This window comes from Ylistrum balloti, unplaced genomic scaffold, assembly GCF_031769215.1.
Source record: "Ylistrum balloti isolate Yb309-2 unplaced genomic scaffold, AGI_CSIRO_Ybal_v1 Utg369896, whole genome shotgun sequence".
NCBI lineage: Eukaryota > Metazoa > Mollusca > Bivalvia > Pectinida > Pectinidae > Ylistrum > Ylistrum balloti.
Window position 1 is genome coordinate 105,871 of NW_026782026.1, and position 24,612 is coordinate 130,482.

At 36.5% G+C, this 24,612-nt stretch overlaps 1 protein-coding gene across 1 annotated transcript in view; it reads right to left on the reverse strand.

Annotated features, from left to right (window-relative positions):
• Positions 1-24,612, reverse strand: part of LOC132546582 (MAM and LDL-receptor class A domain-containing protein 2-like) — a 154,458-nt gene that overhangs the window by 102,086 nt on the left and 27,760 nt on the right. The window contains exons 22-45 of the mRNA XM_060210303.1: positions 23,760-23,942; positions 23,381-23,587; positions 22,769-23,037; positions 21,302-21,386; positions 18,806-18,955; positions 18,008-18,202; positions 17,424-17,585; positions 17,048-17,182; positions 15,856-16,115; positions 14,710-14,797; positions 12,675-12,806; positions 9,362-9,502; positions 7,627-7,892; positions 7,106-7,190; positions 6,724-6,900; positions 6,141-6,400; positions 5,550-5,640; positions 5,002-5,402; positions 3,775-3,937; positions 3,185-3,325; positions 2,610-2,869; positions 1,425-1,509; positions 1,056-1,211; positions 151-302 (exon numbers count right to left, since the gene is read on the reverse strand). Of these exons, the coding sequence (XP_060066286.1) occupies positions 151-302; positions 1,056-1,211; positions 1,425-1,509; positions 2,610-2,869; positions 3,185-3,325; positions 3,775-3,937; positions 5,002-5,402; positions 5,550-5,640; positions 6,141-6,400; positions 6,724-6,900; positions 7,106-7,190; positions 7,627-7,892; positions 9,362-9,502; positions 12,675-12,806; positions 14,710-14,797; positions 15,856-16,115; positions 17,048-17,182; positions 17,424-17,585; positions 18,008-18,202; positions 18,806-18,955; positions 21,302-21,386; positions 22,769-23,037; positions 23,381-23,587; positions 23,760-23,942 (4,244 nt within the window). The remainder of the gene's footprint in view (positions 1-150; positions 303-1,055; positions 1,212-1,424; positions 1,510-2,609; positions 2,870-3,184; positions 3,326-3,774; positions 3,938-5,001; positions 5,403-5,549; positions 5,641-6,140; positions 6,401-6,723; positions 6,901-7,105; positions 7,191-7,626; positions 7,893-9,361; positions 9,503-12,674; positions 12,807-14,709; positions 14,798-15,855; positions 16,116-17,047; positions 17,183-17,423; positions 17,586-18,007; positions 18,203-18,805; positions 18,956-21,301; positions 21,387-22,768; positions 23,038-23,380; positions 23,588-23,759; positions 23,943-24,612) is intronic.

A 24,612-nucleotide genomic window follows, 5' to 3' on the forward strand; every position in this document is an offset into this window, starting at 1 on the left:
CAATTTCTAGAATGACCTTCACCTAGTAACTTCCATAGATTGATATTAATGTCTAGAGTGACCTTTACTTTGTTACTACTGTAAGTTAATATTAATGAATAGAGTGACCTTCACCTTGTAACTACTACACTAATGACAATGGGAGTCTACCTTGAGGTTAAGACTTCCAATCTGACGTCCGTACATATGATAGTAAAACTGTACACATTGGTCGGTAGTAGTTGCACTGTACAACGGAGAAATGATCCTTGCTTTATCACCGGTAACACGGGGTGTTGAAGACTCGATGAACATGTAGTGACCTGATAATTAAACCAGATCATTTAGTATTATAAAGGACATCTTGAGATTGTTTATCAAAGCTGTAAAAATAAAACATCTTAACAAATTGACCATATACACAGTGACCCTCCTGAAATTTGATGTTCATTATGCACTCAGACCCTTAATTTTAAACAAGACAATCTGGGGAATTAATGTGAAATTATATGCAAAGAATGCACAGATCATAATTTGTGTAAGACAAAAATTTTATTGATGTAGGTCATACGTCAAAATGTAGGTCAGAATGATCTACTTTTGATACATGACATACAGCCTTACCAAGGGGAACAAATATCCCTAATAGACAAATAGAAGTTCTAGTGACAGATAGAGTAGGTGACAGAAATTGGACAAGATACTGAAAGGACAAACGTAAGGATGGACAGATGCTACATAAAAGAATAGTTCATCCAGTTTCCAATGAGGTGTTAATAAAACATATGTGTGATAACATGACAATGCTATTAGAAATACCAAAATCTCATCTCGATAAAACAAGGTAATAACTATGTTCAACTAAAATGTGACAAAATTCTATCACTTCATGAGAAAATAAATTACAAAACAAAGAAACATGTACTGTGTAACCTCATAAAATCAAGTTATTTATATGGGATAGGTAACAAAACTTAGCAAAAAAACATAATTCCAAGGACAAAATTTTGAAACATGTCATAAATTGACAATGTAGTTATGTGACATTATGATAAAACAATGAGATTTGAGCTAACCATAAGGTGTTCCAAAAGTGTGGTCAGTGGTTGGTCCAGTGTTTGCAGAAGCTGTGCGTCCTTTTTGCCATGTCCAGTCGAAGTTGTCAGTGTTGTCTTGATGGTAGCCACATAGGTCCTTGTTTTCGAAATTGCAGAATTGTGGATTGGTGTTGCCTATGAAATGTCCAATATTTCAAACTTTAGATTATAGATAAATAAGAATCAATCTATATGTGCCTGCACTTTGATGTTTTTATACACTGCAGTTCAATAGCCACTGAGAAACATAGAAAAAAAAGATGATAAACTAGTTAACATTCCAAAAATATGACATCCACCTTTATCTAACAAGCTACTGAAAACAAAGGTACACAGACTCTGAAGTACCTGAACAACTTCCTGACGTCAAGGCAACATCATCAATGGCAATATCCCCGAGGTAGGACACTCCTCTGGTGGCTTCCATTACAATCTAGAGAAAATAATACAATGTTGTCAAACAATTATATATCTAGAGAAATTAGTCCAATGTCATCCAACACTAAATCAAATCTGTTGCCTCTGTTGGGAACATGTTACAGGATCTTAGCCCTCAACTGAGATACCCCAATCTCACTCAGTTACAGATAATAGTTTTTTTTTCTCGCACCTACTACTCTGAAAATTATTAAATATTTCATCAGAGTTTGACGTATCCTGTGGGAGCCTCACACTACCCACACAGTCTCTTCACTTTTAAACATTTGGATAGTGCTGCATAAACAATGTTGGCTGCACTTAGAAAAATACATCACATTTTACGGTGAAGATTTTTTAGTTCATTTTAGATATGATTAATTATATAGAATATCGTTTTTATTGAAATGCACAGGTGTACGTGCCACCTATGCCTAAATGCAAATGAATACCATGATGCATCAAAAATTCCGCAAAACGCACATAAGGGTACAAGACAGGCAAGATAGAAAAATGTAGGATGGGGTATTATGTGGGATATCCATGTCTGAGGTGCGAGAAAAATCTATCAAGAGAAAAGAGTGCAATGTCGTACAACACAAATCTGTATAGAGAAATCAGTACAAGATCATCAGACATAAATCTACTAAGACAAGATATTGCAGTTGTAACAGAATATTGTCACTTATGAAGGGTACCAGCATACTTTATGTCTCTAATGATGCAAGAAAACTTTGTATCATTTAAGAAAATAACCACCCAAGGAATGCCAAGAGCACCAGATTATCTTGCGTTACTTACAGAGAACTGTCCCTGAACATTCAGAGGGACTTGTGCCTTACTTACAGAGAACTGTCCCTGAACATTCAGAGGGACTTGTGCCTTACTTACAGAGAACTGTCCCTGAACATTCAGAGGGACTTGTGCCTTACTTACAGAGAACTGTCCCTAAACATTCAGAGGGACTTGTGCCTTACTTACAGAGAACTGTCCCTGAACATTCAGAGGGACTTGTGCCTTACTTACAGAGAACTGTCCCTAAACATTCAGAGGGACTTGTGCCTTACTTACAGAGAACTGTCCCTAAACATTCAGAGGGACTTGTGCCTTACTTACAGAGAACTGTCCCTGAACATTCAGAGGGACTTGTGCCAGTTTCCAACTATTTCCCTGTGTTCCTTGTTTTGTCCAAACAGCTGTTCCCAAGGAGGCACTGCGGAGAATGTATACATTGAGACTGTTGATATTGGCCCCAAACATATGGTACCAGAAGTTGAGACACATCTGCCCAGACCCTGTAATAGGTGGGCTCACAAGTCGTGCCTTATCCCCATTCCTGCGAGGTGAACTAGCCTCAATAAACATGTAGTAGCCATCTACAACATAACAATTTTTGTCACATTTTCAAATATTTTTATAACTCTATTATAATTCTTCAAAGCTGATTGGACTTTGGTACTGATCACCTTAACATCTTATATTAATATGTATGTCAAAATCATGCCCTAAGTTCAAGTGACCATGAATGTCACATATAGTTCCATACAAATGAATAATGTGATATTATTACATATCTTAACAAGGATTGTTTCAAAATATGTTTCCAAGCATCAAGTCACACCAAATGGAACTAAATGTTGATGAAACTCAAAGTTCTGTATACATGTTTTTATTTTGACCTAACAACTCACTTCCTGTTGTGTGATCACTAGTTGGCCCAGTGTTTGTAGTCGCTGTATGGCCTTTCTGACGAGTCCAGTCAAACTGATCATCTTTAGCCTGAGTCCATCCACAAGTTCCCGACTCAAAATTACAACTAGTGATGGGTGGATCTACATGAGAGAAAAGGAACAATCAGTCTTTTACTGTATGGCAAGTCAAACATAATTCTCTAGGAGTGATTATCAACTCTTTAGTCATTCCTAACACTACTATTACAGTCTCTAACACTACTATTACAGTCTATAGTCATCACATCAATTTTTTATAAATCAATGATCTAACTAGAGTTTCTGAGAGATTTATAAAAAACAAGTCCTTGAATTTGTCATTTTATTGAGCATTTGGCGAGGTAAAGTGAAAAATTTGTAATGAGATTCATAATCGTCACAATGCCTATACTGTCATTAAGCTATGAAGTCACCATTATGTCATCTTAACATGTATGATAAATTTAACATAATAACACCCATTTTTCAGAAATGGGTTTTATTGCACTTATAACAGGGTAGTTATAACATAAATGATATCTGTAACAGTGATTTAGTCAGGAGTGACTTACTGGTGGTGGTTGCTGGCGTGGTAGCTGGACTGCTAGAAGGCGTGGTCAGGTTTGGTGGTGCTGCTGTAGTTGGAGACCATCCACACACGCCATTGGTAAAGGCAAGGTCATCAAGAGCAGCATCTCCAGTGACACTTCCCATTACAACTCCCTCAATTAGGATCTGAATGTTATAATGTATGTTACAGAAGTTATTTCTTTATATGATATTCATAGAAAAACACTGATGGTTAATTCTATAATTTTTATTCCTTGGAAGAAGTGCTTTGAATCAAATCAACAAAAATTGAAAATGCCTGTAAATAATGAATGTCCAAGCTTTCATGCATTACCCCTGTCTAATGTGACTTTAATCCTTGAACCTTGATCAATCACCACCCTAATAGGATGAACTTGTTGTTATGATATGGGGTAAATATGAAACACTTTTACTGAGGAGATCTCCCCTCTCTAAAACAACCCTTCCAAATAATATTGGGATTCAATTTTTTTTTTCTTCTTCTTGTCATTTTTGAAATGAATAAAACAATAAGTCTGAAATCCTGTCTAATCACACCCTTTATATTCTGAAATCCTGTCTAATCACACCCTTTTTATTCTGAAATCCTGTCTAATCACACCCTTTTTATTCTGAAATCCTATCTAATCACACCCTTTATATTCTGAAATCCTATCTAATCACACCATTTATATTTTGAAATCCTGTCTAATAACAGCCTTTTTATTCTGAAATCCAGTCTATTCACACCCTTTATATTATGAAAATCCTATCTAATCACACCCTTTATATTCTGAAATCCTGTCTGATCACACCCTTTTTATTCTGAAATCCAGTCTATTCACACCCTTTATATTCTGAAATCCAGTCTATTCACACCCTTTATATTCTGAAATCCTGTCTGATCACACCCTTTTTATTCTGAAATCCTGTCTAATCACACCCTTTATATTCTGAAATCCTGTCTAATCACACCCTTTATATTCTGAAATCCTGTCTAATCACACCCTTTATATTCTGAAATCCTGTCTAATCACACCCTTTATATTCTGAAATCCTGTCTAATCACACCCTTTATATTCTGAAATACTGTCTTAAAACAACCCTTTACATTTTAAAAGCCTGTCGTATATAACAACCATTTATGTTCTGAAAAATTGTCTGATATACATAAACAGACACTTTGTAACAAATCTGAACACACAAAATAAACAAAACACCCCACTTACCCTGAAACTTTGTGATGAAGTGACAGGAAATTGGGCGGAGTGCCAGTTGTTTCCTTGGTTACCACTGAGTGTCCACATGAGAGTGTTAGAAGAGTTCTGTACAACATACACATTCAAAGAGCCCATGTGTGAACCATACATGTGATACCAGAACTTAAAACACTTGGTTCCCTTTCCAGTTGGGGTGAACGACTCACTCTGAAGCTGAGCTTTCTGACCTTTTCGACGAGGGACGCTTGTCTCAATGTAGATATATCTTCCATTCCTATTGTTTTGGGTATGATCATAGGTTGGACCTGTCTGAGAGCTGGGGGTGTGGCCTTGTCTTATGGACCAATCAAAATCATCAGTCTTAAGGTTAGACCAGGAACAGAAATTGCCTTTATCAAAATTGCAAGCACCTGAAATATAAATCATCAAGCTTCAAATCAGCAGTTGTGAAAAATGTGAAATAGTTAAAACAAGTCTATTCAGTTGGAACATATTTTCTATGTAGACAAAATGCCTAATGTTTAATTGATATTTTACTCAATAGGTAACCAACTCACCACTTGAGCCACAAGTTCCAGGTGTAACTTTGACATCATCAATAGCTATGTCACCAGCAAAACCATTTCCAACAATTCCTTCAAAGACAATCTAAAATAAAGACAAAGCCATGCATTCAGTTAAAAACTGGAAAGTGTTACACCTGTGATGATTGGACAGTGAGTTACACCTGTGATGATTGGTAAGTGAGTTACACCTGTGATGACTGGTAAGTGAGTTACACCTGTGATGACTGGTAAGTGAGTTACACCTGTGATGATTGGACAGTGAGTTACACCTGTGATGATTGGTAAGTAAGTTACACCTGTGATGATTGGTAAGTGAGTTACACCTGTGATGATTGGTAAGTGAGTTACATCTGTGATGACTGGACAGTGAGTTACATCTGTGATGACTGGTAAGTGAGTTACACCTGTGATGACTGGTAAGTGAGTTACACCTGTGATGATTGGACAGTGAGTTACACCTGTGATGATTGGTAAGTGAGTTACACCTGTGATGATTGGTAAGTGAGTTACACCTGTGATGATTGGACACTGAGTTACACCTTTTACTGACTGGGTGGTGTGTTATCTTGTTGAAAGACTTACCTGGTATGCCCCTGATGGATGGACAGTCACTTGTCCTGTGCTCCAATGGTTGCCTTGATTATTATGACGTGACCATATGGGCTGGCCGAGATTAGATCCCACTTTTGAATACAAGTTCAGAGCTCCAATATTGCCGCCATACATATGGTACCAGAATGACACACAAGCTGGTCCTGCGGTGTATGATGTCGTTGGTGATAACAGACGAGCTTTCTGGTTAGGGGTTCGTGGCCTTGAAGTCTCTATGTACATATAGTTACCTGTAATTGAATAAGATATCCGGTTACATTATATATATATATACAAGCTCATCATTTCAAATCTCCATGGTACCCAAAATCTTATATTTCAAATCTTTGCTAATATAAAAAGGTGGATGAAATATGTCCTTGTCATTAAGTCATAGGCAAATATAAACACCTTCCTGTAAATAAAAAGGTGAAACCTCTATGTCAGATAAAGATGCACAGGACTTGCAAATAAACCAATGAAACATGCCTTTGTAAGAATATACTGACAAATATCTAAATACCGTCTGACAGATCTATAGCTTGTGTTGTAAATAGGGAAACATGTAGCTAACCTGATGGGGTTCCCAATGTGTGGTCATTGAAAGGTCCAGTTCTTGCCGAACCAGTTCTGCCATGATTTCTTGTCCAGTCAAAGTTGTCTGATTTATCCTGTGTGTATCCACAAATACTGCCTGACTCAAAATCACATGATAAGATTCCAACATTCTGGGCTGATGTTGATGTTTGTCCTGAAAATTTTACAAAAACTAGTTCATTTGGTGCTAATAGGTCACTGTTTAGCATAACCAAAAAAAAGTCTCATTTAAATTGAAACAAATATCACTGCAAGAGAAAATATTTTCAATTAAAAGCTATATATTTTCTGCTATTTATTTCCTATCAACCAATAAGAAAACAATGTGATAAAAATCACGGCTTAATTTCTAATCATACCAGAACATGGTCCCACTGCCAGGCTGATGTCATCCAAAGCAATGTCACCTTGATAACCATTCCCCCGAGACGTTTCAAACACGACCTGTCATAGAAATTATAACACAGCTATATCTCTCATGTAAACATTATTCTGGGACACCTCAAACACGACCTGTCACAGAAATTATAACAAAGCTATATCTCTCACGTAAACATTACACTGGGATACCTCAAACACAACCTGTCACAGAAATTATAACAAAGCTGTATCTCTCATGTAAACATTATTCTGGGACACCTCAAACACGACCTGTCACAGAAATTATAACAAAGCTATATCTCTCACGTAAACATTACACTGGGATACCTCAAACACGACCTGTCACAGAAATTATAACAAAGCTATATCTCTCATGTAAACATTATTCTGGGACACCTCAAACACGACCTGTCACAGAAATTATAACATAGCTATATCTCTCATGTTAACATTACACTGGGATGCCTGAAACAAGTAACAAAAGAGTAAACTGACTGACCTGGAGGGAGCCTGTACCATTTAGAGTGAACTGACTGCTGTGCCACAAGTTGCCCTGGTTACCAGTCCTTTGCCAAACAGGCTGACCAAGGGATTGGATGTTGGTGGTCACATAAACAGTCAAGCTGCCAACATTTGCCCCATACATAGAATACCAAAAGGTCACACACTTTTGCTGACCACTGGTCATTGGAACAACAGGACTGTCCAGGCGGGCTTTATTTCCTCTTTGTTTGCTTGATACCTCTGTGTAGACATAGTAACCACCTGATAAAAACAAAAGAAACAAAAAGAAATTCAATACAATTAATTATAGTTTTTTTTAGGTGAAAGTATATTTCAAAGAAGGCATTGCTATACACTTCGAAACATGCTGTTGGTTTTTCTTTTTTCAGTTGCTATCTCCCCAGAAAACAAGGCTGGGGAGACATATAACCAATATGTCCCCAGTAAACAAGACTGGGGAGACATATAACCATTATCTCCCCAGTAAACAAGGCTGGGGTGATACATAACCATTAACTCCCCAGTAAACAAGGCTGGGGAGACATATAACCATTATCTCCCCAGTAAACAAGGCTGGGGAGACATATAACCATTATCTCCCCAGTAAACAAGGCTGGGGAGACATATAGCCATTATCTCCCCAGTAAACAAGGCTGGGGAGACATATAACCATTATCTCCCCAGTAAACAAGGCTGGGGAGACATACAACCATTATCTCCCCAGTAAACAAGGCTGGGGAGACATATAAGCATTATCTCCCCAGTAAACAAGGCTGGGGTGATACATAACCATTATATGTCTCCCCAGCCATGTTTACTGGGGAGACATATAACCATTATCTCCCCAGTAAACAAGGCTGGGGAGACATATAACCATTATCTCCCCAGTAAACAAGGCTGGGGTGACACATAACCATTATCTCCCCAGTAAACAAGGCTGGGGAGACATACAACCATTATCTCCCCAGTAAACAAGGCTGGGGTGATACATAAGCATTATCTCCCCAGTAAACAAGGCTGGGGAGACATATAACCATTATCTCCCCAGTAAACAAGGCTGGGGAGACATATAACCTTTTTTATTGTAAACAAGGCTTGGAGACACATTACCATTATTAAACAAGGCTTGAGAGATGCATAACCATTGTTTCTGTGAACTAGACTGGGGAGACACATAATTATTGTTGCTGTAAACAAGACTTGGCGACACAAGATAATTGTGAACATTGCCTACTTCAAAGGTTGTACAATACAGCGCGATAAGAAACTAGGCCCAGTGGTGGATTCTTAGGTGTTAGTTCACTGAGCCATGAAGCCCCGTCACCTTACTGCTGTTATCTAATCCTATCTACCTGTGCCCCTATGCTGCGTTAGTGTAATCTTAGCACTTACTGGCCTGACCAGAGTCATATTGTCAGCCAGTGAGAAGTGAATCTCATTTTCATAACCAAAATAATATTAATAAGGTAAAGTGACACATTACAAAAGTTACATGAGCCAATCAGAAAATTACTCAGTTTTTTAACACTATCTTTTTACGGATGATTTTTTTCATATCTCAGGCAGAAAGCGGTATACAATACAATACAATACATCAACCATATCAAAGTTGAATTAATATTGAAAAACCTCAAAAATATTCAGGATAATCAAATTTTTTTTTGCCGAAATGGTTTCCAAAAATACATTTATTAATTGGAGTGATAAATAAAAAAAATGATGAAACCTACTTCCTGTGGTGTGATCACTTCTGGGTCCTGTGTTTGCAGATGACGTGGTACCCTGATGTCTGGTCCACTCAAGCTGATCTGTTTGATCCTGGGTCCAGCCACAGAGGTCATAGGAAAAGTCACAGGTGAAGTTATTGCCACCTGTCAATAGATATACCCAGTAAAGTTACAGGTCAAGTTAATGTGACAAGTGGATGGAAACTGCCATTAATCTTTACAGGTCAAGTTAATGTGACAAGTGGATGTAAACTGATAGTAAACATTACAGGTCAAGTTAATGTGACAAGTGGATGGGAACTGACAGTAAACGTTACAGGTCAAGTTAATGTGACCAGTGGATGGGAACTGACAGTAAACATTACAGGTCAAGTTAATGTGACCAGTGGATGGGAACTGACAGTAAACATTACAGGTCAGGTTAATGTGACAAGTGGATGTAAACTGATAGTAAACATTACAGGTCAGGTTAATGTGACCAGTGGATCGAAACTGCCATAAATCTTTACAGGTCAAGTTAATGTGACAAGTGGATGTAAACTGATAGTAAACATTACAGGTCAAGTTAATGTGACAAGTGGATGGGAACTGACAGTAAACGTTACAGGTCAAGTTAATGTGACCAGTGGATGGGAACTGACAGTAAACATTACAGGTCAAGTTAATGTGACCAGTGGATGGGAACTGACAGTAAACATTACAGGTCAGGTTAATGTGACAAGTGGATGTAAACTGATAGTAAACATTACAGGTCAGGTTAATGTGACCAGTGGATCGAAACTGCCATAAATCTTTACAGGTCAAGTTAATGTGACAAGTGGATGTAAACTGATAGTAAATATTACAGGTCAAGTTAATGTGACAAGTGGATGGGAACTGACAGTAAACGTTACAAGTCAAGTTAATGTGACAAGTGGATGTAAACTGATAGTAAGCATTACAGGTCAGGTTAATGTGACCAGTGGATGTAAACTGACAGTAAACATTACAGGTCAAGTTAATGTGACCAGTGGATGTAAACTGACAGTAAACATTACAGGTCAAGTTAATGTGACCAGTGGATGTATACTGACAGTAAACATTACAGGTCAAGTTAATGTGACCAGTGGATGTAAACTGATAGTAAACATTACAGGTCAAGTTAATGTGACAAGTGGATGTAAACTGACAGTAAATGTTACAGGTCAAGTTAATGTGACCAGTGGATGGGAACTGATAGTAAACATTACAGGTCAAGTTAATGTGACCAGTGGATGGGAACTGACAGTAAATGTTACAGGTCAAGTTAATGTGACCAGTGGATGGGAACTGACAGTAAATGTTACAGGTCAAGTTAATGTGACAAGTGGATGGGAACTGACAGTAAACATTACAGGTCAAGTTAATGTGACCAGTGGATGTAAACTGACAGTAAATGTTACAGGTCAAGTTAATGTGACCAGTGGATGTAAACTGACAGTAAACATTACAGGTCAAGTTAATGTGACCAGTGGATGGGAACTGACAGTAAACATTACAGGTCAAGTTTATGTGACCAGTGGATGGGAACTGACAGTAAACATTACAGGTCAAGTTAATGTGACCAGTGGATGTAAACTGACAGTAAACATTACAGGTCAAGTTAATGTGACAAGTGGATGGGAACTGACAGTAAACATTACAGGTCAAGTTAATGTGACCAGTGGATGGAAACTGACAGTAAACATTACAGGTCAAGTTAATGTGACCAGTGGATGTAAACTGACAGTAAACATTACAGGTCAAGTTAATGTGACAAGTGGATGGGAACTGACAGTAAACATTACAGGTCAAGTTAATGTGACCAGTGGATGTATACTGACAGTAAACATTACAGGTCAAGTTAATGTGACCAGTGGATGTAAACTGACAGTAAACATTACAGGTCAAGTTAATGTGACCAGTGGATGGAAACTGACAGTAAACATTACAGGTCAAGTTAATGTGACAAGTGGATGGAAACTGACAGTAAACATTACAGGTCAAGTTAATGTGACAAGTGGATGGGAACTGACAGTAAATGTTACAGGTCAAGTTAATGTGACCAGTGGATGGGAACTGATAGTAAACATTACAGGTCAAGTTAATGTGACCAGTGGATGTAAACTGACAGTAAACATTACAGGTCAAGTTAATGTGACCAGTGGATGGGAACTGACAGTAAATGTTACAGGTCAAGTTAATGTGACAAGTGGATGTAAACTGACAGTAAATGTTACAGGTCAAGTTAATGTGACCAGTGGATGGAAACTGCCATTAAACTTTACAGGTCAAGTTAATGTGACCAGTGGATGTAAACTGACAGTAAACATTACAGGTCAAGTTAATGTGACCAGTGGATGTAAACTGACAGTAAATGTTACAGGTCAAGTTAATGTGACCAGTGGATGTAAACTGACAGTAAACATTACAGGTCAAGTTAATGTGACCAGTGGATGTAAACTGACAGTAAACATTACAGGTCAAGTTAATGTGACCAGTGGATGTAAACTGACAGTAAACATTACAGGTCAAGTTAATGTGACCAGTGGATGTAAACTGACAGTAAACATTACAGGTCAAGTTAATGTGACCAGTGGATGTAAACTGACAGTAAACATTACAGGTCAAGTTAATGTGACCAGTGGATGGGAACTGACAGTAAACATTACAGGTCAAGTTAATGTGACCAGTGGATGTAAACTGACAGTAAACATTACAGGTCAAGTTAATGTGACCAGTGGATGTAAACTGACAGTAAACATTACAGGTCAAGTTAATGTGACCAGTGGATGTAAACTGACAGTAAACATTACAGGTCAAGTTAATGTGACCAGTGGATGTAAACTGACAGTAAACATTACAGGTCAAGTTAATGTGACAAGTGGATGTAAACTGACAGTAAACATTACAGGTCAAGTTAATGTGACCAGTGGATGTAAACTGACAGTAAACATTACAGGTCAAGTTAATGTGACAAGTGGATGTAAACTGACAGTAAACTTTACAGGTCAAGTTAATGTGACCAGTGGATGTAAACTGACAGTAAACATTACAGGTCAAGTTAATGTGACCAGTGGATGTAAACTGACAGTAAACATTACAGGTCAAGTTAATGTGACCAGTGGATGGAAACTGCCAGTAAAACTGAAACCTTCAGTAGTTTTTCATCAGGCTTCAGTAATTACAGAAAACCTCTGATATTTTCACTTGGCTTTAAGACAATGAGATTTTTTTCAGCCCGCATTTGAATGGAATATTTGAAAATTACAACTTACCTCATACTAATATTCTCTAAGCAAAATAGAGTAGTACACACCTGTAGGTTTAGATGTAGATCTGGGAGAAGGTGTAGTCTTAGTAGAATGGGTTGTGATCTGGCTTGTTCTTGTTGATGCGGTGTTGGTTGTGGGTGCTTGAGTAACAGTCGGAACAGCATTGCTTGGCATACCTATCAAATTAACAAAGCATAATATATTCTTATAGGTATATTAGTTCATTGAATGCATAGTAAATCTGAAATCTTTATTAAAATAATGTCCGTGGACATTACACAGAGGACCTTACATGCGTGTCAATGTAATATAGAATCAATCTGATATGTCACAAGCCTGTAAGCTAGTGATGTATCCAATTAATTAACGAGTATAACAACATCCATATTACATTAATAGGAGTTAAAGAATCTATTCATCATATAACTAAGTATAACAACATCCATATTACATTAATAGGAGTTAAAGTATCTATTCATCATATAACTAAGTATAGCAACATCCATATTACATTAATAGGAGTTAAAGTATCTATTCATCATATAACTAAGTATAACAACATCCATATTACATTAATAAAAAGAGTTAAAGAATCTATTCATCATATAACTAACACATCTGGAAAATATTCAAAAACTCAAACTTATCTCAACTTTATTAATCTAAACTCAGATTTCCTTACAAAACAGACTTATTTCCACATGATTGGTACATTTTCACTACCGAGACAATGACGTAACGACATCAAAACAGTGTTTTATAAGTAAGCAGTGTGATGTCGTTGGTAGGTGATACATGACTGGCTATGTGGGTTGGGTTTGTTAGGCCTCTGTCTGACCACTGGACGAATGGGAGGGTGGTAACAACAGGTAGGGAATGAATTTGTCCAATCTAAATTGTCTGTCTGTGTCCTTTTCAATTGCTATATGGCCGTTCTCCTATACTTGAATGCTTATTTGGCATGTCATTATCTTTACTAGCAATTTAATTATAATTTGTGCAGTTTTTAATCATTTGAAATAAAGATACATGTACATGAGTGTGTACAGTGGTTACTACATTATCAGTCAACATTACACAGGCTGATTGTATCTTTATCTTTTAATGTTCCTGCATATCAACATCTATGCTGCTATTCTGTTTTGATATGTCTTAATTCTGCATCACAAAGGTAATTATTATTCTATAATCATACATGTGAGAACACGGAAATTGTCCTGTTGTGGTAATTTGCTTAATATATGGATGACTTTTCCAGTCTGCTCATTTTCACAAACAGCATGATAACTGAGTAAAGAAACCTTCCTAATTATATTGTTATTAATATTCAAAGGAATTAGTGTAAAGTTCATAAAATTAGTCCCAGTTAAAAAAATATACAGTGTCAATTGTCGGCATGAATTCCTATCTTTTGTCTCTGTATCGGTACATTGTTAATTATATGACTGGTCAGCTTTGTGTTTGAATTATTGCAGGGGGTAATGCGAAACAATACCGGTCACATACTCTCGTAGTTTGCTCATGTTTATAAATAACCCATATCATTCCCCTCAGTAGAATTCTATTATCTACAACGGTTAAGACATGTGAGATCATTTCATCCCCTCAATAGAATTAAAAATTCTATTATCTACAACAGTTATGACATGTGAGATCATTTCATCCCCTCAATAGAATTAAAAATTCTATTATCTACAACAGTTTTGACATGTGAGACATATGAGATCATTTCATCAATAGAATTAAAAATTCTATTATCTACAACAGTTTTGACATGTGAGATCATTTCATCCCCTCAATAGAATTAAAAATTCTATTATCTACAACAGTTATGACATGTGAGATCATTTCATCCCCTCAATAGAATTAAAAATTCTATTATCTACAATAGTTATGACATGTGAGACCATTTGAAGAATTATGATGAATTCTATATTACATTCTTAAAGGAGCAGGATTATACTTCTCACAAAATCAAAATGTATAAAAAATTAAGTAAATAGTATATAAAACATCTAAATTTTGAAGCTTAATACTATAACCAAGGTCATAGGTAACACCACAGTACGAGATACTTACGTTGACAAGTCTGAGCATTATCAAATGTCACATCATCAATGGCGATGTGTCCAACATTGCTGGAACCTCTCACTGCCTCAAAGATCACCTGCAACAGAGATATCAATATTTGGGAAACTGTTACCACGAAGGCTTAACTATCTTGGCTAGATAAAGTGAGCAAGACCTCACAAAGACAATTCCTTACAAGGAAATGGGGTATATCACCATACCTATAATGAGTCCTTGAAAGTCTATTAGTGGTTGAATATGACCTCTGACCTATGCATTCTACGGTGCGAAAATATGAACTAAATCTCTTGAAAAGTTCATTTCTTTTACACAACAATAGTTTTTATCAAGTATGACCTATGACCCATGAACCTTGACATATAGCCAAGAAAATAGAAACAGGTGTAGAACATGATGGCACTATAAAGTATGGTGTAAATGTAAAGCAAAGTGGTAGAAGATTGATCACATTTCCACTTTTTGCATTTTTCCCATTATTTTAAGCAACTCCATTAAACCCCCCTCACTATGAAGAAGAATACTTAAACATTCAAATCTACACAGGCTAATGTGACACAACCCAAATTAAAACATGTTTTAAAGAAAATTGTAAAAATTTTCTAACAAGTATTTGCATTCCTTATATTTCTTGATATTTCATCCAATTTTTTTTTTTTTTTTAAAAAGAGATTATTAACAACATGGTAGGCAAAGGCTGATGAAAATATGTCACAAATACTTATTTTATATACCTTCACCTATGTTTACTTTGGAATACCTTAATTTTTGTGCCGAATTAGTTAATATTCACTTGTATTGCAAAATGAAAATCCTGCATCGAAGATTAAAGAACTGTTCTATTTCGTATAGCGTTCCATCTTGGGTTAACATTGCTAACCTTGTTTTTAACCAGTAAATTGATATTTAACTAGTAATAACATTGTACTTGACCCTATTACTGCCTGGAAATCTGATAAAAACTGATGGTACCAGAGTGATATATTACTTAGTGTGAAGTACAAAAAATGTACTGATTTGTACTAAAAACTTTATGTAAATCCAAATATAAATGAAGATAAGACTGATCATGTCCCAAAATAACAAGCAGAATTTACAGTGGCCAAAAAGTCCTCATAGGAATCTGTGAAAGCTTACTGTAAAGCTGGTGTTCTGATCCTGTAGAGGAACAATGCCTTTTGACCACTGAGTCTGCTGGCTAACTGAAAGCTCCCACAAAGGTTTTGGGTTGCTGGTGGTAGTGCTGCTCCATACACGTAGTGTACCAATGTTGCTACCATAGAGGTTGTACCAGAAGTACATACACTTATGGGTATGGGCACTTAGACTCTCGCTCACAAGTTTGGCATCATATCCAGGATGGATAGGGTTGGATGACTCTAGGTAGGCATATTGCCCTAAAAAACATGAAGAACACAAAAATTCACATGTTTCACTACATATTAGCATATTGTTTTACCAACACATTGAAATTGATGGAGTACTATTTATCATACACCTAGATATTTTCAGCAGGCATTTACTTTCAAAAATTACAACATATATTATCTATTCTTACCGCTGATACTGTCTCTATCTGCAGCTGATAGTATCTTTATCTACATCTGATAGTATCTTTATCTACATCTGATGGTATATTTATCTACAGCTGATAGTATCTATTCTTACAGCTGATAGTATCTATTCTTACAGCTGATAGTATCTTTATCTACAGCTGATAGTATCTTTTCTCACAGCTGATAGTATCTTCATCTACAGCTGATAGTATCTATTCTTACAGCTGATAGTATCTATTCTTACAGCTGATAGTATCTATTCTTACAGCTGATAGTATCTTCATCTACAGCTGATAGTATCTTTTCTTACAGCTGATAGTATCTTCATCTACAGCTGATAGTATCTTCATCTACAGCTGATAGTATCTTCATCTACAGCTGATAGTATCTTTTCTTACAGCTGATAGTATCTTCATCTACAGCTGATAGTATCTTTTCTCACAGCTGATAGTATCTTCATCTACAGCTGATAGTATCTTTTCTTACAGCTGATAGTATCTTCATCTACAGCTGATTGTATCTATTCTTACAGCTGATAGTATCTATTCTTACAGCTGATAGTATCTTCATCTACAGCTGATAGTATCTTTTCTTACAGCTGATAGTATCTTCATCTACAGCTGATAGTATCTATTCTTACAGCTGATAGTATCTTCATCTACAGCTGATATTATCTTCATCTACAGCTGATAGTATCTTTATCTACAGCTGATAGTATCTATTCTTACAGCTGATAGTATCTATTCATCAAGATAGATGGAGTACAAATATACCATTGGCGCCGGTGTGGTCAGAGAAGGCTGTCATAAAGGTACTGGATGTGGTCCTAGTCCCTAATGTCCAGTCAAACTGGTCTCCACTCTTGGCATTTGTCCAGGTACAGAATCCATTGTCAAAGTTACAAACCCCTGCAAGATATAGACAAAATGAGAACTCACTGTACTGCTGTACTATAAGTTCTAAAACATGGTGATGAAAAACGAAGTAAATGTAAGATTTGACTGGCTTGAGGATGAAAATAGTTTAATTTATGCAGCTGCACTCTTCAGGAAACAGTGGTGTGATAACTTATATCAATGAGATACTACAATGTAGATTTCCAATCAGATAAAATTTCTGTATAAAATCTTATTTAAGACAAATGTTCACCTTCTAAAGGACAAGCTCCACCAGTAATGGAGAAATCATCAATAGCAATGTCACTGCGATAGTCACGTCCTCTAACAGCTTCAAACACGATCTGGTAAGGCGAGTTGGACTGGCTAACTGGGATGTTGACAGATGCCACAAACCAATGACTGCCACGGGAACCTGAAAAAAGGAAAAAAAGATATATTTTTATGTCAGAATCATCTATGGCACACAAGAAAGATAATCCCATTTCCCAAAGAATTGAGATTACTCCTACTTCACACACAGGTACATACGCCAACCAGGAAATGTATCCATTTTTTGTTTGATAATTGAAAGAAATTGCATTTTGAAGTACTCTGTTGAATTGCCAACATTTAGTAAAGGACTATGTATTTAATAGTTTAGTGCAGCCTTGAATATCATTTGAACAATTCACACTTCAGCAACCTAAATCAGTCATACAAGTGAGACTTACACTAGGACAATACATATAACAGAATGCTTCACTGAACAAGGGAGATAAATGTAAGGGGGGGCTACTCCTTATTCACAATGGGTTGATCATCATTACTGTTTGATGAATGTGGGCTTATGCTTACCTGAATTGGTCCATATTGGAGATCCTAGGACTCCACGTGTCTGTCTATAGACATTGAGGGTCTGTACAGTGCTTCCATACATGTTGTACCAGAATCGGAGACACATTGGTGTACTGGGGCTTTGGTAAATGGGACTGATTAAGCGAGCTTTGTTTCCTTGATGATGTCCACTTGCCTCCATGTACATGTAATGACCTGGTAAAGGAATTTCAAATTAAGAAAAATCATTAGGGGTAGGATTCTAACCAGACTCAACAAGAAAACCTTGACATAAAAACACTCATTTTGGAGTAAAAAACAATCACCACTTCAGAGCTCTCAATAAAACCAACAATCAATTTATCTGGTAATAAGCTTATGACTGGTTCTGCTCAATATCACCTTCAAGGAATGGCCAGTGCTGAAACTGAAGAAATTCAAATTAGTCACTGGGGAGACTTAAGAAAATCAGATTAGTCCCTGGGGAGACTAAAGAAAATCAGGTTAGTCCCTGGGGAGACTAAAGAAAATCAGGTTAGTCCCTGGGGAGACTAAAGAAAATCAGGTTAGTCCCTGGGGAGACTAAAGAAAATCACGTTAGTCCCAGGAGAGACTGAGGCTACCTTGGCCAGTCCCTTATTTAGACTCAGAAAACAGAAAGTAAAAAATCTGATTAGTCCCTGGGGAGACTCAACAAACTCAGACTAGACCAAGCACCTGTTGTTCAATGTACCTGTGTATACTTCACTAAGAAAATTATTATTTCAAACTTATAAATAAAATAAGTATGGTGATAAGATGAAAGTATTAAAAACTAACCATTTGATGTTCCATAGGTGTGGTCATTAGTCGGTCCAGTTCCAGTTGAGCTGGTTGTGCCACTTCCTCTTGTCCAGTCCAATTGATCAGCATGACTTTGTTGAAATCCACAAATCATTGAACTCTCAAAATCACATGACATTGCAGGCCCTGTCAACATGATATCAATTCAGTAATATTGTAAACATGTAAGGTATCAGAAAGCATTCATAGCCTTCCATAAATTTCTTTATGGAATATCAATTCTTTGTCAACATCAAAAATATAATTTCTTTGCCACCACCAAAAGTATCATTTTTCTGTTACCACCAAAAGTAACATTTCCCTGTCACCACCAAAAGTATAATTTCTCTTTCACCACCAAAATTAACATTTCTCTGTCACCACCAAAAGTATAAATTCTATGTCACCACCAAAAGTATAAATTCTCGGTCACCACCAAAAGTATAAATTCTCGGTCACCACCAAAAGTATAAATTCTCTGTCACCACCAAAAGTATAAATTCTCGGTCACCAACAAAAGTATAAATTCTCGGTCACCACCAAAAGTATAAATTCTTGGTCACAATCAACAGTATAATTTCTCTGTCAGCATCAAAAGTACCATTCATCAGCCACTATCAAAAGTATCAATTCTCTGTCACCACCAAAAGTATAAATTCTCGGTCACCAACAAAAGTGTCACCACCAAAAGTATAAATTCTCTGTCACCACCAAAAGTATAAATTCTCGGTCACCACCAAAAGTATAAATTCTTGATCACAATCAACAGTATAATTTCTCTGTCAGCATCAAAAGTATCATTCATCAGCCACTATCAAAAGTATCATTCATCAGCCACTATCAAAAGTATCAATTCTCTGTCACCACCAAAAGTATCATTTATCTGACACCACCAAAAGTATAAATTCTCGGTCACCACCAAAAGTATAAATTCTCGGTCACCACCAAAAGTATAAATTCTCGGTCACCACCAAAAGTATAAATTCTCGGTCACCACCAAAAGTATAATTTCTTTCACCACCAAAAGTATAAATTCTTGATCACAATCAACAGTATAATTTCTCTGTCAGCATCAAAAGTATCATTCATCAGCCACTATCAAAAGTATCAATTCTCTGTCACCACCAGAAGTATAAATTCTCAGTCACCACCAAAAGTATAAATTCTCGGTCACCACCAAAAGTATAAATTCTCTGTCACCACCAAAAGTATAAATTCTCTGTCACCACCAAAAGTATAAATTCTCTGTCACCACCAAAAGTATAAATTCTCGGTCACCACCAAAAGTATAAATTCTCGGTCACCAACAAAAGTATAAATTCTCTGTCACCACCAAAAGTATAAATTCTCTGTCACCACCAAAAGTATAAATTCTCGGTCACCACCAAAAGTATAAATTCTCTGTCACCACCAAAAGTATAAATTCTCTGTCACCACCAAAAGTATAAATTCTCTGTCACCACCAAAAGTATAAATTCTCTGTCACCACCAAAAGTATAAATTCTTGATCACAATCAACAGTATAATTTCTCTGTCAGCATCAAAAGTATCATTCATCAGCCACTATCAAAAGTATCAATTCTCTGTCACCACCAAAAGTATAAATTCTCTGTCACCACCAAAAGTATAAATTCTCGGTCACCACCAAAAGTATAAATTCTCGGTCACCACCAAAAGTATAAATTCTCGGTCACCACCAAAAGTATAAATTCTCTGTCAGCATCAAAAGTATAAATTCTCTGTCACCACCAAAAGTATAAATTCTCGGTCACCACCAAAAGTATAAATTCTCGGTCACCACCAAAAGTATCAATTCTCTGTCACCACCAAAAGTATAAATTCTCTGTCACCACCAAAAGTATAAATTCTCTGTCACCACCAAAAGTATAAATTCTCTGTCACCACCAAAAGTATAAATTCTCTGTCACCACCAAAAGTATAAATTCTCTGTCACCACCAAAAGTATAAATTCTCCACCAAAAGTATAAATTCTCGGTCACCACCAAAAGTATAAATTCTCTGTCACCACCAAAAGTATAAATTCTCGGTCACCACCAAAAGTATAAATTCTCTGTCACCAACAAAAGTATAAATTCTCTGTCACCACCAAAAGTATAAATTCTCGGTCACCACCAAAAGTATAAATTCTCTGTCACCACCAAAAGTATAAATTCTCGGTCACCAGCAAAAGTATCATTTATCTGACACCACCAAAAGTATGAATTCCCGGTCACCATCAAAGGTGTTCTGTTAAAAAGAAAGGAACAACACACAAAAAGTCATAAAACCAGATAAATATTCTATAACAGTAGAGCTCAATGATAACAATTATAGCACTTATTCAGTATGACTGACACTGAAACAATAGGGGAAAAGGGAATCCCATTCTTAAATAAACCTAATCAAAACAAGTAATTTATCCCAGTAAGAGATATTTCATGGCATTATCACAGTATTCCTAATAAGGTTAACACAATCAGTCAGAATACCTACCATTTGTACAACTGCCTTCTGAAATGCCCACATCATCTATAGCTATATCACCAAAAATACCGCCTCGGGTACTCTCAAAGACCACCTTCAACAGACAGGAAATCAAATATTATAAAGTACAAAGTCTTTTCATAAACAGGAAGTCTCATCATTAACAAGATGTGTCATCACCAACAGGAAGTCTGGTCACTAATGTGAAGTATCATCACCAACAGAAAGTGCCATCATCAACAGGAAGTGGCATCATTAAAAGAAAGTGTTTAAAGCTTCATAAACAGGAAGTGCCATCATCAACAGGAAGTGGCATCATTAATAGAAAGTGTTTAAAGCTTCATAAACAGGAAGTGCCATCATCAACAGGAAGTGTCATCATTAACAGAAAGTGTTTAAAGCTTTATAAACAGGAAGTGCCATCATCAACAGGAAGTGTTATCATTAACAGGAAGTGGCATCGTTAAAAGAAAGTGTTTAAAGCTTCATAAACAGGAAGTGCCATCATCAACAGGAAGTGCCATCATCAACAGGAAGTGGCATCTTTAAAAGAAAGTGTTTAAAGCTTCATAAACAGGAAGTGCCATCATCAACAGGAAGTGTCATCATTTAAAGAAAGTGTTTAAAGCTTCATAAACAGGAAGTGACACCATCAACAGGAAGTGTCATCATTAATAGAAAGTGTTTAAAGCTTCATAAACAGGAAGTGCCATCATCAACAGGAAGTGTCATCATTTAAAGAAAGTGTTTAAAGCTTCATAAACAGGAAGTGACACCATCAACAGGAAGTGTCATCATTAATAGAAAGTGTTTAAAGCTTCATAAACAGGAAGTGACACCATCCACAGGAAGTGTCATCATTAATAGAAAGTGTTTAAAGCTTCATAAACAGGAAGTGCCATCATCAACAGGAAGTGTCATCATTTAAAGAAAGTGTTTAAAGCTTCATAAACAGGAAGTGACACCATCAACAGGAAGTGTCATCATTAACAGAAAGTGTTCAAAGCTTTATAAACAGGAAGTGCCAACACTAGAAGCCCCATCAATAACAAGAATTACATAATAGCATATACAGGAAGTGTCATTACTAACAGGAAGTGTCATCACTTACAGAAACATCATGAACTGCAAATGATATTAGCAATCAGAAGTTTGCGAATGTGAAGTTATATTGTAAACAGGAAGCGCCAACATAACCTAGCAGTGAAACAATAAACTAGAAGTGCCTTCACAAAAAGGTAGTGTCAATGCAAACAGGAAGTGTGATTTTATATCGTAAACAGGAAGTGCAAACAGCAACCAGAGGTGAAACCATCAGGAACAAGAATTATGTAACATTATGTACAGGAAGTGTCATTAAAACAGGAAGTACAATCAAGAATAGAAAGTGAAATTACCGAATGTTTCATCAAAAATAGGAAGTGAAATCAATATCAGAAAAAGTGCCTTAAAGATATTTGTATGTTCCAATCTTACATTGAAAACGGTTTTGGCAGTAATGTCAATTTGGCCCATCAACCATCGGTTACCCTGATTTCCACTTCGCCTCCAGATAGGGCTAGAGGGCAGTGCCAGACCGCTCTTGGTATAGACATTTAATTGGGCTACATTACGTCCCATCATGAAATACCAGAAAGTGAGACACTTGGTTGGGGTGCCAGTGTTAGCTACATCAGGGCTTATCAGTCGAGCTTTGTCTCCGTTTTGCCTTGGCCTAGATGCCTCCGTGTATACGTAATAGCCACCTGTCAAAGGAGCTACACTTAAATCTTGGTAAATTAGTGTAATCAGTTAAAACTTTAACCTGAAGTCTGAGATATAAAGAACCATTACTTTTTACCTTAAATCTCAGCTTTAAAGATCCAAAGAATGAATATTTTCATATTAAGCTATATTAAACAAGGATGTTAAAACCATTAATCTGACAAACAATTATTTGTTCAGCCCAACTGTTACTCTTAAATCAACATAATTTTTACCTCTTATCATACTAACACTGCTTCATTTAGCCACATTGTTACAGAATATTGAGTGAAAATAATGGAAGGAGTTAATAGAACACTAATATGTGTAAGAAGGACATCTCACTTCCACTATGATCAGAGTTGGGACCTGTTGAGCTACTCTGAGTACGCCCTCGCATCCTTGTCCAATCAAAATTATCGGTTTTATCCTGGATCCAACCACAGAAGTTAGTATCGAAGCTGCAGTTGAATGACCCTTGGGCTACGGGTGTTGTAATGGTAGTAGACATGGTGGTTGGTCCAATTATAGGATGGGCCCGACTTGGTCTCACTATTAACAGAAAACAGGCCTTGACGATTTCAATAAATGTTATTATATTGTGTATTGCAGACATGTAGAGGCAGGCTCTTTAAAAAAAACATACTTCATAAATCTTCAGGATGCTCGTAACATATCTGGAATAACATTATTTTATTTTTCAATTTGGATGTAAAGAACTCACCTCCACAGCTGGATTCAGCAAAAGATATATCATCAATTGCTATATCACCAGTAACAGATGTTCCTCTTCGCCCTTGGAACACAATCTGGTAACTTTTAGTGGGCATACTAATTGGAGCACTGGCAGCCTGCCATTGTTGTCCCTGGTCACCAGTCAGACTCCAAATAGCTGAGTCAGCAGTACCTGAAATGTTGACATAAAACCAATTAAAACAATGTTAAATGGCCTCTTAAATACCACAAACTCATACTGACTAATGACTTCTAAAATAACTCAAAACTCATACTGAATATACATTCAAATACTGTCTGATGACCTGTAAGTACATACAGTATCTATATGGTCTGATGACCTGTAATTACATACAGTATCTATACTGTCTGATGACCTGTAAGTACATACAGTATCTATATGGTCTGATGACCTGTAAGTACATACAGTATCTATACTGTCTGATGACCTGTAAGTACATACAGTATCTATACTGTCTGATGACCTGTAATTACATACAGTATCTATACTGTCTGATGATCTGTAAGTACATACAGTATCTATATGGTCTGATGACCTGTAATACATACAGTATCTATACTGTCTGATGACCTGTAATTACATACAGTATCTATACTGTCTGATGATCTGTAATTACATACAGTATCTATACTGTCTGATGACCTGTAATACACATACAGTATCTATACTGTCTGATGACCTGTAATACACATACAGTATCTATACTGTCTGATGACCTGTAAGTACATACAGTATCTATACTGTCTGATGACCTGTAAGTACATACAGTATCTATACTGTCTGATGACCTGTAATACACATACAGTAACTATACTGTCTG